General features: G+C 44.6%; 1 protein-coding gene across 1 annotated transcript in view; it reads right to left on the bottom strand.

The window, feature by feature from the left end:
• The window catches only part of DNAJC1 (DnaJ heat shock protein family (Hsp40) member C1), a 74,251-nt gene extending 60,929 nt beyond the window's left edge, over positions 1 to 13,322 (bottom strand). Inside the window, exons 1-5 of the mRNA XM_068119716.2 lie at positions 13,217 to 13,322; positions 10,400 to 10,576; positions 8,699 to 8,800; positions 8,198 to 8,244; positions 6,315 to 6,486 (exon numbers count right to left, since the gene is read on the bottom strand). Coding sequence (XP_067975817.1) covers positions 6,315 to 6,486; positions 8,198 to 8,244; positions 8,699 to 8,800; positions 10,400 to 10,543 — 465 coding nt within the window. The 5' untranslated portion in view covers positions 10,544 to 10,576; positions 13,217 to 13,322. The remainder of the gene's footprint in view (positions 1 to 6,314; positions 6,487 to 8,197; positions 8,245 to 8,698; positions 8,801 to 10,399; positions 10,577 to 13,216) is intronic.
• Positions 13,323 to 13,709: the final 387 nt, after the last annotated feature.

The raw sequence follows: 13,709 nt of genomic DNA on the forward strand, positions 1-13,709 counted from the left end.
ACTAACCCTATCGATGTGAATTTTTACAAATATCATGTAACAGCACTGTTGCATATAGTTTGAAAATGATAATGTCGCAGGTCACGTGGTTTAGCAGCCATCTTGGATAGAAAACTAACCTTATCCGATCAACACAAAACTTCACAAACGTGATCCCCTACCGATACATATGCAGAGTGTACATTTTTTACCCTAGTTTAAGGTCATATGTCACATGGTGTGGCGTCATATTAGTTTGAAAGCCAATACTTTAAAAAATCCCTTCTCTGCAGCTGCTTCAGTGAAATCTGTCATGGCTGGTGAAAATGTGATACTTGAAAACAGCTGAAGAGATTTAAATCAAACTTGTTTATTATTAAGACAGTGAACGAGGGCATCTACCCGTTGTGGGAATATGCGGCAGCATATTGGTGACACAGTCACATTGCTCTAGTTCTGACATAAATTACTACTGACCCTTCAAAGTAACAATTTTGTGAAACAACACACTTAAAAGGCAGTGACCTGGTAGTGAGGATGTGGGACTGGCATTCCAGACATAGTGGGTTCAACAGGATTTAGATTCCAAGCTTTTGGAAACGAGGCCCGTCTCAGAACTGCCACGCCACGACTGCACTGCGAGCTGTTAAACTTACACTGTACTTTCACAAGGCCCAGCTATGTCCTTCCCATCAGTGTTCAGATGTGCCCAATCCAGATATACGAGGTTCGTGTATTTTCACATCACCAAGATGTCCTTTGCCGAAAGGTTGGTTACCGTTATTTGGCAATAACACACACCATCGTCTTTCCAATTGCAGACGTCCATTAAATAAATCACCAAGCCTACCATGTTCAGAGGAGGCGCTCCCACAAGCTCAAAGTCCATTCACTGGAAGCGATCCATCGTGGATTGTGTAGCACACAACCGTCCATTCGGGCCTTGCACAGGCCCACATGGTCGGGAGTTTGCAGTATGGGCTGCTAGCCGTTTAGTGAGCCGAGAAGGTTCTCCAACTCTTTCGTTGTGCAGAGGCACAGTCCTTTCCCTCAGGTACGTTTTCAAGTATTTTCGACTTATTTGAGAAGCTTTGTGGCCATTTCAGGTAACACTCCTTATCTCGCACACACTGTATACTTTATGGTGCCCTGAACACTGCCATTTCTAGGAGTTTCTGTGCATGCACACCGAGCATTCTGGGGCGGATTACATCATTTCGAAAGTTGCATATTGGTAACATCTTACTATAATTCGCCAAATGTCCGTCCATCTGTTCAAAGGCACCGCAAAAACTGCTCAACCGATCGAAACGATATTTTGGGTGGGTAATCCTGGGATCTCCAGGAGTAAAATAGGCTATTTAGTTTTCCCAATTTCAGCTTTGGTCTCCAGTATTCTCAGGTTTGGACTCCCACATAACATTCACGTTCACATAACGTCCATTGTGACGATGTTCTCATTGTGACGATGTATGTGTTCACGGTAGCGTTTGACGTGACGGTGTGAACGTAATTTCGTAATGTTTTTCGTTTCGTAATCCTTTAATGAACGTTTAATGTTTAATGAACGTTTAATGCCCTTCGATGTCCGGGGCCGCACGTGCGCTACAATGGACGGGCCAGCGTGTACCTTGCCCTTCGCCGTCAGGCTCGGGTAAACCGCTGAGCCCCGTCCGTGATGGGGAGTGGGGCTGGAGACAGTGTCCTTCATTAAAAGTATAATAAACGCTGTCTCCATCGATCTTGCCAAGGCCGTAACAGCCGTAACGTTTAATCTCTACGTGAGAGAATTCCACATAGCTATTTGGGCGGTGAATACGCTAACAGATCGCTGTCTCCATCGATCTTGCCAAGGCCGTAACAGCTATCGGCTCAAAATCCTTTTAACTGTTGATTTGGTACAGTTACACGTATCAGGAATTTGGTACAAGTATCGGGAGTACATACGACATAGCGATTGTGAACACGATTATCGATCACGATTCACGATCATGATCATCACGATCATAGTGTATCGATCACGATTTGAAACACGATGGAATAATATTTACCGATATGAACAGTGATGTGGCTTTTATTGAAATTCTAAAGATACCGTTTAGATTTTAATGATTTGCGTGTGATATGATTCAACGGATGTTTATATGAATAGTTTAAAATAAAAAAGCCTTCAATTTCTGATATTTTACCTTTTCATTTGGGCTTCCCAAGTGAAGCCCCGCCCATAGGGCGGGTACCGTTGCTAGTTGATATAATGGATTCCTTGCAAGGTGAAGGCAAGCCGTGGCTTGCCTTTTGGACTGCAAATCAGCCTTTGAGTGATATCGTACTACAAGTGGCAGTTTTAACAGCTAAAACAAAATCAAAGGCATAATTAAATGCATTCATCAAATAAATATCCCCAGCCAACTTACCTAGCAGCTTCACCCTTTTTAGGACATTGTCAATATGTCGTAGACCTGGGAGCCCAGCCGGGCCAATGGCTAGCTCCAGTGCTTTGTCGAATTGTAAAGGTCTCTCCATAACTAGTAAACTTGATGCCTATCATGTCTCATAAATCAGGGTAGAGCCTGGAGTGAATTTCTCGACACAAACTAATCAATCCATGAAGGTCGAGCCTGGAGTGAATTTCTCGACACAAACTAATCAATCCATGAAGGTAGAGCCTGGAGTGAATTTCTCAATACAAACTAATCAATCCATGAAGGTAGAGCCTGGAGTGAATTTCTCGACACAAACCAATCAATCCATGAAGGTAGAGCCTGGAGTGAATTTCTCGACACAAACTAATCAATCCATGAAGGCAGAGCCTGGAGTGAATTTCTCGACACAAATTAATCAATCCATGAAGGCAGAGCCTGGAGTGAATTTCTCGATACAAACTAATCAATCCATCAAGGTAGAGCCTGGAGTGAATTTCTCAACACAAACTAATCAATCCATGAAGGCAGAGCCTGGAGTGAATTTCTCGACACAAACTAATCAATCCATGAAGGTAGAGCCTGGAGTGAATTTCTCGACACAAACCAATCAATCCATGAAGGTAGAGCCTGGAGTGAATTTCTCAATACAAACTAATCAATCCATGAAGGTAGAGCCTGGAGTGAATTTCTCGACACAAACCAATCAATCCATGAAGGTAGAGCCTGGAATGAATTTCTCGACACAAACTAATCAATCCATGAAGGCAGAGCCTGGAGTGAATTTCTCGACACAAACTAATCAATCCATGAAGGTAGAGCCTGGAGTGAATTTCTCAATACAAACTAATCAATCCATGAAGGTAGAGCCTGGAGTGAATTTCTCAATACAAACTAATCAATCCATGAAGGTAGAGCCTGGAGTGAATTTCTCGACACAAACCAATCAATCCATGAAGGTAGAGCCTGGAATGAATTTCTCGACACAAACTAATCAATCCATGAAGGCAGAGCCTGGAGTGAATTTCTCGACACAAACTAATCAATCCATGAAGGTAGAGCCTGGAGTGAATTTCTCAATACAAACTAATCAATCCATGAAGGTAGAGCCTGGAGTGAATTTCTCGACACAAACTAATCAATCCATGAAGGTAGAGCCTGGAGTGAATTTCTCGACACAAACCAATCAATCCATGAAGGTAGAGCCTGGAGTGAATTTTTCGACACAAACTAATCAATCCATGAAGGCAGAGCCTGGAGTGAATTTTTCGACACAAACTAATCAATCCATGAAGGCAGAGCCTGGAGTGAATTTCTCAATACAAACTAATCAATCCATGAAGGCAGAGCCTGGAGTGAATTTCTCGACACAAACCAATCAATCCATGAAGGTAGAGCCTGGAATGAATTTCTCGACACAAACTAATCAATCCATGAAGGTAGAGCCTGGAGTGAATTTCTCGACACAAACTAATCAATCCATGAAGGCAGAGCCTGGAGTGAATTTCTCGACACAAATTAATCAATCCATGAAGGCAGAGCCTGGAGTGAATTTCTCAATACAAACTAATCAATCCATGAAGGCAGAGCCTGGAGTGAATTTCTCGACACAAATTAATCAATCCATGAAGGCAGAGCCTGGAGTGAATTTCTCGATACAAACTAATCAATCCATCAAGGTAGAGCCTGGAGTGAATTTCTCAACACAAACTAATCAATCCATGAAGGCAGAGCCTGGAGTGAATTTCTCGACACAAACTAATCAATCCATGAAGGCAGAGCCTGGAGTGAATTTCTCGACACAAATTAATCAATCCATGAAGGCAGAGCCTGGAGTGAATTTCTCGATACAAACTAATCAATCCATGAAGGCAGAGCCTGGAGTGAATTTCTCGACACAAATTAATCAATCCATGAAGGCAGAGCCTGGAGTGAATTTCTCGATACAAACTAATCAATCCATCAAGGTAGAGCCTGGAGTGAATTTCTCGATACAAACTAATCAATCCATCAAGGTAGAGCCTGGAGTGAATTTCTCGACACAAATTAATCAATCCATGAAGGCAGAGCCTGGAGTGAATTTCTCGATACAAACTAATCAATCCATCAAGGTAGAGCCTGGAGTGAATTTCTCGATACAAACTAATCAATCCATCAAGGTAGAGCCTGGAGTGAATTTCTCGATACAAACTAATCAATCCATGAAGGCAGAGCCTGGAGTGAATTTCTCGACACAAACTAATCAATCCATGAAGGCAGAGCCTGGAGTGAATTTCTCGACACAAACTAATCAATCCATGAAGGCAGAGCCTGGAGTGAATTTCTCGACACAAATTAATCAATCCATGAAGGCAGAGCCTGGAGTGAATTTCTCGACACAAATTAATCAATCCATGAAGGTAGAGCCTGGAATGAATTTCTCGACACAAATTAATCAATCCATGAAGGTAGAGCCTGGAATGAATTTCTCAACACAAACTAATCAATCCATGAAGGCAGAGCCTGGAGTGAATTTCTCGACACAAACTAATCAATCCATCAAGGTAGAGCCTGGAGTGAATTTCTCGATACAAACTAATCAATCCATCAAGGTAGAGCCTGGAGTGAATTTCTCGACACAAACTAATCAATCCATGAAGGTAGAGCCTGGAGTGAATTTCTCGACACAAACTAATCAGAATACAAGTGCTACTGGCAAACGTAGACCGTAATAGTTGTTGACAGGGTGATGTCTATGTATGTAATGTTTTTAAACGCTTTTAATCAAAAAAGGATGCTTTTATATCTAGTTGCTTTCACGTCGCTGATTCTGCCGTTGCCAAAATTCATACCCACTCTGATCCCTCCTGCCATTAGGTACATGTGCCCAAAGACTTCATATGCATGCTGCTTCGAGGAATAACAGGGAAATTTACATTTTATTCTTGTTACATTGCAATAGTGCCCGTCCCAAGTTGCCTTCAGGGTGTTAAGAATCATCTTAAGATTCAACCCAAACGTGTCCACTGGTATCGCACGAGACCAGTTTAAGCCGACACAGGCTGATTACTCTTTGTCAGAATGTCATCAATGATGGAGCGCATACCTTGCCAGGCTGAACAGTTTACATTTTGTAGCCCACTGATAGGCCGGATCTGCATCTGCACCTCGACCAAAATCAAATCACTTGGTTCTGATTACCCAACCAACTCACTCACCAAGTTTCGTCCAAATCCATCCACAGCTCTTCCAAATATCATGCTATAGGTCGTTTTTGGCTCCATCTCAAAATGGTGAAGAATCACTTTCAAAAATTATAGTATCCAGATCCACATCCGGATATTCACCAAAATGGAACCAATTAGTCCGTGTCACACACCCAACCTGTCCACCAACTTTTGTCCGAATCTGCCCATAACCTTTTGATTATCACTAGGAGGTCGACGTCACTAGGTCGCCGTCACTAGGAGGTCGACGTCACTAGGAGGTCGACGTCACGAGGAGGTCGACGTCACGAGGAGGTCGACGTCACTAGGGAGTCAACGTCACTCGGAGGTCCACGTGGCATAAAGATAAGAACAGTAACTATTGTGTTCTATCATTGCTATTAGACAGTTTTGCTTTTGTTTATTGCTACTTGGTGCTAACATTTAATATACACGTGTGTGCACAAGCATGTGTACACACACGCGCGCGCACACACACACACACACACACACACACACACACACACACACACACACACACACACACGCGCACACACACGCACACACACACACACACACACACACACACACACACACACACACACACACACACACACACACCCCACCCCCTGCTCCAAGAACTCGATGTTTATTTGTACTCTCAATACATGAGAATCATATTGAAAGATGGATGACCACGTCATTCTAGCCTCGAAAAATTCCTCCTCACCTGCAAAAACTTTTGCTCCAGGTATATGGACCAGGAGACCAGGTAATGACCCACTGTGAGGATGAGGAAAAGTAGCAATAGGAACTCAAGTAGTCCCATCTTGCGCACTCGCCGGTAGTAATACACGGAATGGCGCCAGTCAGGAAGGCCATGTTCCAGCACCTCATCATACCTGTTGCGGGATGGGAATTTGACAATGATGAGAAACATTCAGAACAATCATAATAAATAAAACCAATTTTATTTTTTAAATATAAACCAGTGCAGTAAACAAGCATGGCCTACTAGCCAACGTGTTGCAAAATCCTAGTTTCAAAGACACAATGAAACCGGTCAAGTGTCGGGAGAGGGCGCTGCATTGTAGCACGCCATCTTTCAGAAGGCATGTTAAGCCGGCTATCCTGCATAGTGTATATAATCACACAAACATTTCATAATATCATTGACAAGTAGGCTTTTTGATCAACAGCCTGGAATAATTTACCATATCGGTCAAATGTATGGTTGACCAACTCATCTGATTCGGAGCATAACTGCAAGAGGCTCCACAAATCGTCTCCCTTTAATAGTTTAGTGGATGACCAATCAGATATTTTCATAAACCTCCATTAAAACAAAACATTGGAGGGTTCCATTTAGAAGAATATTCATGAGTAATTTCACAAATAATGGCCATTGTTATATACAGTATTGTTTATTTTTTACTTCCGCCATCGAAGCTGGACGGAAGTTATGTTTTCAACCCCGTTTGTCTGTCGGTGAGCAACAACAAACAACAACATGCATTTTAAGGCCATTTTGCCTGCAAGAGCGGGGGTTAGCCTTGCGGTCCCCATGACAATCTTCTCCATTCTTGTCGGTGAGCACGATATGTCAAAATTTTACAGACGGATTCGGACAAAACCTGGTGGACAGATTGGGTGCGTGACGAGAATAAATCAATTTGATTCTGGTGAAGATACAGCTCCAAATCCGGACAATGATTGGGATACAAAACACAAACTGTTGAGCCTGGCGGAGGTATGCGCTCTACTGAGTGCCGTTCTAGTTACCTCCGCCACTGAAGATGGATGGAGGTTATGTTTTCACCCCTGTTTGTCTGTTTGTCTGTGAACAAGATATCTCAAAAAGTTGTGGATGGATTTGGACTAAACTTGGTGATTGGGTTGCGTGTGTGAAAAGGACAAATAGATTCGATTTTGTTGAAGATCTGAATATGGATTCGGGTACGAGAATTATTTAAATTTCTAAGTGATTCTTCACCATTGAAAGATCGGGTGAAAAGCTAAATATATATATATAAACAAATAAACACCTTTAGAGGCCATTTTTCCCCGCAAAGCGGGGGTTGGCCTTTTTCGGGGACCGTGGTTGTTGTTGATTTTTCGGTCCCCTTTTTGAAGCAATGTTTTACGGCCGGATGCCCTTCCTGCCGCCAACCCTTTTTGCCGCCTTTAACGACAAACAGGGAATTACCAGTGAACTGGTACTCAATTTGCCGACCTCGGAAGGATGACAGGCTGAGTCAACCCCCCTGGCGTTAATTCAGCGATCGACCGGGATTCGAACCCAGGATCCTAGGATCCTAAGCCGGCACCCTAGCCGCTAGCCCAACACCAGGGCTTGAAAAGCTAAATATATAACATGATATTTAAATAAGTTATGGACAAGTTATGACGAAACGTGGTGGGCGAGTTGGTTAGGCGACAAGAACAAGTCGATTTGATTTTGGTTCAGGTTCGAATCCAGATCCGGCCTATCAGTGGGATAAAAAACATAAACTGTTCAGCCTGGCGGAGGTGTGCTCTCCACTGAGTGCCGTTCTAGTTTTCTCTGTTTCCTAAAGAATGGCTCCTCAAAGATAGTCATGGTTAAAAACTCACTTCTTCCTCTTCTCTTCGTCCTTCAATACTTCGTATATAGCAACCACCTGAAACAAAAACATGAATGTTAAAAGAAGCACACAGTCATAAGATATGTTATGAGACAGGAAGAAAGAAGGTTATCCCGACTGATAATTCAGCGTATGCTGCACAGAGTCTCGGTACACGTGTCAGTTCGGCCTGAAAAGCTACATCGACCCATTCACCCCGCTTCTTCAGTTTGGTGTTTGAGATCAAAACTGGAACTCTTCCAAGGATAGAAAATTAACATCCTGCTATCCTGCACTTGCAATTTGAGTAACATCAATCCCTTTCCCTTTAAGTTAATGAATCAATGTGATACCAAATGCTGAGGAGCACATTCTCCTCAACAAGCAAGCAATTCTAGTTTTTCTCCCATATCAATGTTTTTAGTTACCAATTGCTTCCTACACGTTTCTTGTATGTAATATGTAGATCACCCAAATGGCATTGAGAAACCCAAGTCGCGTGGTCACAGACCTGCCTGAATTGTTGCTCTGCTTCTTCATGCTTGTTCTTATCAGGGTGGAGCTGGAGAGAGGTGCGTCGATAGGCCTTGCGGATCTCAGGGGTGCCAGCAGTCTGTACACATGCCAGCACATTGGGAGAAACACCGCGGGTTCGACACGAGTGAGGTTCAAATATTTCAATCACAAACTGTTCTTCAAATATGACACCACACACACGGAATGTTCTTGCTATTAATAAATTTAAAAAATAACCACCTTTAGAGGCCATTTTTCCCCGCAAAGCGGGGGTTGGCCTTTTTCGGGAACCGTGGTTGTTGTTGTTTTTCGGTCCCCTTTTTGAAGCAATGTTTTACGGCCGGATGCCCTTCCTGACGCCAACCCTTTTTGCCGCCTTTAACGACAAACAGGGAATTACCAGTGAACTGGTACTCAATTAGCCGACCTCGGAAGGATGACAGGCTGAGTCAACCCCCCTGGCGTTAATTCAGCGATCGACCGGGATTCGAACCCAGGTATCCTTGGTATCCTAAGCCGGCACCCTAGCCGCTAGCCCAACACCAGGGTTATCCTGGTTATCCAAGAAATCAAATCAAAGCTATCAAAGACTAATGAAGCCGCTAAAGATGTAACCGCTAGTACAATATGGTCCTATGTGGTTGTAGCTTTAGAAACAATAAGCAAACTGATCAACCTCTCATTTCCTTTCTGCAAGATATAAGCAGCACTTTGAGATATGGAGGTGCAAAGTTGTTGTTTTTTTTCCCCAAGATGTCGGCCGAACCACGTGACCGGCGACATCGTTTTTTCTCTACCAATTTATCCCTAGAAGACGCTGAAGAAATTTCATCTTGATCAGATGAAGTTTTGTACTTGTTAAATTATGACGTCATAATGGAGGCACCTATGACATCATCATTAACATATTTTATTCCCCATGGAGAGTTCTTTACAATGAGCCCATGTGTTAATTTTTTGATGCAGCGCTTTCGGAGATATAGAGGTGCAACGTTTTTCGGTTTTTCCAAGATGGCGCCTGTACCACATGACATATGACATCATAATTAACATTAAAAAATGTAGAGGTGGAGGTGCACCTATGGTGAAAATTTCCCGTCAATCAGAGCAATGGTTGCAGAGAAAATCATATTTATTCTGTGCGGAGACACAAAGACAAACAGGCAGACAAACGAACGGACTCAAATGCAATACCCTTTCCTCTGGCGAGGGTAACAATGACCTGTCAATATGGGTCTACAATAAACAGCAGGCCAAATTACACTTTAAAATGTCACAACCACCATCAAAATAATTGATTGATAAAACGGTGTTGGTGTTGTTGTTGTTGTTGTTGTTGTTGTATTGCCCCAGAAAGTTCTCTTGAACAAATCCACGGCATGCAGACAGCCGATTGATCTCCCAGGAGTGACCCAGAGATCCCCCACATCTAGGATGGTGTACCACCGCCTTCGCAAAGTCAGGGCCACCACAAAGTTAAAGAGAGAGAGACAAGAGGGAAAGGGCCGGTTCATGGGGACCACTCTGACCCTGACCGTGCTGCCCTCATGATTCCGGGCAGCGGGGAAGAGTGGGGAAGATTTGCCCCCCCTCCCCGACTTGCGTTGGGGGGGCGGGGAGGGGGTACAACCACTGTGAAGAGGCGTCCCCGATAGTTGTTGATAAGGTGTAGAAGTAGAGGGGAAAAAACACATACCTGCTCTACACCCAGAACGTCGTAAAAGTTCCTGTGTACCTCCTCCACAAGATCAAAAAGTTCCAAGTCTCCACTGTCCCAAGCAAACACCGAATGTGGGACCAGCAGATTCAGCAGCATCAGAGCAGGGATTCCCAGCATCATCGTGGTTTTCGGTTTGTGTGCCCACCTGTAATTCTGGATTCATGCAGGCACACAAAGACCAAATTTTGGATTGACTCGGCATTGACAGAATGAATGAATGAATGACATTGCAGGTGAGAGACAAATGGAAGCAGACAATTCACAAGGTGTAGCTTCATTACAGACAGGTTTGTGGTAGGTGAAGGGATGACTGATTTGCCTCAAACAAATCTGTAACCACTCATCCTAACCACAATGTCCCTCACTGCTTTCACGAGTGAACCATTCCCAGGCACTCCCCCTATCCAGGTTATTATGATCTCCCACCTCCTCTCCCCATCACCTCTTTTTCTTTTGTTGGTTTGTCCATGGGTTTGTTCCTCTTCTGTTTCATCCCTGCTTTCCCCTTCCTCTTCTTCTTGCTGCATTTCAGCTACATTTGGGCCGTGGCTAATGATCCCCCCTGTCTGCACAGCAGGGGTCAGTAAACCACTTGCACTGTGGCACGTGTGCAGGTGGAAATTGTAATTAGTCTCCCCCACGACCACGACCAGGACTAGGACGAGGACCTGACCCTGTGTAATACCAACACATATACCACCTTTAGGGGCCATTTGCCCCCACAAAGCAGGGGTTGGCCTTTTCGGGCACCATGGTCCCCTTTTTGAAGCAATGTTTTATGGCCGTATGCCCTTCCTGCCGCCAACCCTGTTAGTCGCCTTTTGCAACACACAGGGAATTACCAGTGAACTGGTACTCAATTTTCCGACCTCGGAAGGATGACAGGCTGAGTCAACCCTCTGGTGTTAATTTAGCGATCGACCGGGATTCAAACCCAGGATCCTAGGATCCCAAGCCGGCACCCTAACCGCCGAACCCAGGATCATAGGATCCCAAGCCGGCACCCTAACTGCTGAACCCAGGATCCTCGGATCCCAAGCCGGCACCCTAACCGCTAAACCCAGGATCATAGGATCCCAAGCCGGCACCCTAACCGCTAAACCCAGGATCATAGGATCCCAAGCCGGCACCCTAACCGCTAAACCCAGGATCCCAAGCCGGCACCCTAACCGCTAAACCCAGGATCCTAGGATCCCAAGCCGGCACCATAACCGCTGAACCCAGGATCCTCGGAACCCAAGCCGGCACCCTAACCGCCAAGCTAACATCAGGCTTCGTAATACCAACACATATGTAATTTATTTTATTATGTTTGAATAGGAACACAAAGAACATGCATAAACGCTGTTTATTTATTACGTCATAAAAGGTGCCGTTAGGGGCTGGACATAGATACACTTGATCCATTGTATATAGATTTTTAAATAAAATATATTCCCGTGTTGTTCTCCAGTCCATAGAAATTTAAGGCCTCTTGAGGAAAAATGAAAAGTACTCTGGGGAGGGTTTAAATTGCTCGTTTGAATGAGAACAGAACTCAGTAGAGGGCACACCTCGGCCATTTGACCAGTGCATGTTAAACAGTGTACGCTTTGTGTCCCATCGGGAGGCTGGATGACTTAAAGGTGCTGTGGGCACTCTGCACTCTCCAAGACTTAACAGTGCTGTGGGCACTCTCCACTCTCCCAGACTTAAAGGTGCTGTGGGCACTCTGCACTCTCTCAGACTTAAAAGTGCTGTGGGCACTCTGCACTCTCCCAGACTTAAAGGTGCTGTGGACACTCTACACTCTCCCAGATTTAAAGGTGCTGTGGGAACTCTCTACTCTCCCAGACTTAAAAGTGCTGTGGGCACTCTGCACTCTCTCAGACTTAAAAATGCTGTCGGCACTCTGCACTCTCCCAGACTTAAAGTGCTGTGGGCACTCTGCACTCTCTCAGACTTAAAAATGCTGTCGGCCCTCTGCACTCTCCTAGACTTAAAGGTGCTGTGGACACTCTACACTCTCCCAGACTTAAAGGTACTGTGGGCACTCCGCACTCTCCCACATTTAAAAATGGTGTGGGAACTCCACACTCTCCCAGATTTAAAGGTGCGGTGGGAACTCTGCACTCTCCCAGATTTAAAGATGGTGTGGGAACTCTGCACTCTCCCAGACTTAAAGGTGCTGTGAGAACTCTGCACTCTCCCAGACGGAAAGGTGCTGTGGGCACTCTGCACTCTCCCAGACTTAAAGGTGCTGTGAGAACTCTGCACTCTCCCAGACTTAAAGGTGCTGTGGGCACTCTGCACTCTCCCAGACTTAAAAGTGCTGTGGGCACTCTGCACTCTACCAGACTTAAAGGTGCTGTGGGCACTCTGCACTCTCCCAGACTTAAAGGTGCTGTGGGGACTCTGCACTCTCCCAGATTTAAAAGTGCTGTGGGAACTCGGCACTCTCCCAGATATAAAGGGGCTGTGGCCACTCTGCACTCTCCCAGATTTAAAGGTGCTGTGGGAACTCTGCACTCTCCCAGATTTAAAGGTGCTGTGGGCACTCTGCACTCTCCCAGATTTAAAGGTGCTGTGGGGACTCTGCACTCTCCCAGATTTAAAGGTGCTGTGTGCACCTGCACTCTCCCAGATTTAAAGGTGGGACCACCAGGTCAGGGAGAAACTGCAGTGATTCCGCAACAGAGAGAATGGAGTAACGGCCTCGGTCGTGTTCCCGCCGAAAAATCTCCACAGTGTTCTGTTTATAATCTACAAATCAAACATAATCTCTGCCATTCATTATGAATAACGCATTATTACCGCGGTCTCCTCACGACAATGACGTCATCCCAGAACGGACCCGAACTTTCCCCAACACCAATCCTTCACTGCCAGTGCCACGCTGGACTCTGCACCGGAAGTGAATGGAGCGTTTACCGGATGTTTAATCAATTTTGTATTCTCTTCAAATTAATTATAACGAATGGGACCTATTTAATCCTACATAGTACAAATTAGGAAAATGTAATTAATTCCTTTTTCTTTTGCTACTTCTCCATACAACACAAAAATGGAGGCCGCGTCCCACCATCCTATTTCATGTAAGACATGCAACATGCACCTTTTTATAAACTGTACAAACCAAAATGTACGTATTTAGAAGGCCCAGCTCAGATATATTTCCTCTAAATGTGAAAAACGACCGTTTAATTTCAATGTTTTGTGCTAATTCGCCTTCGCATCATTCTGATTCACTCAGTCACCACAAAGCAATCTGACGGTGTGTTCCGTTACCAAGCAGCTTGTAGAGCGC

This window comes from Myxine glutinosa, chromosome 6, assembly GCF_964187855.1.
Source record: "Myxine glutinosa chromosome 6, kmMyxGlut1.1, whole genome shotgun sequence".
NCBI classification, from domain to species: Eukaryota; Metazoa; Chordata; class Myxini; order Myxiniformes; family Myxinidae; genus Myxine; species Myxine glutinosa.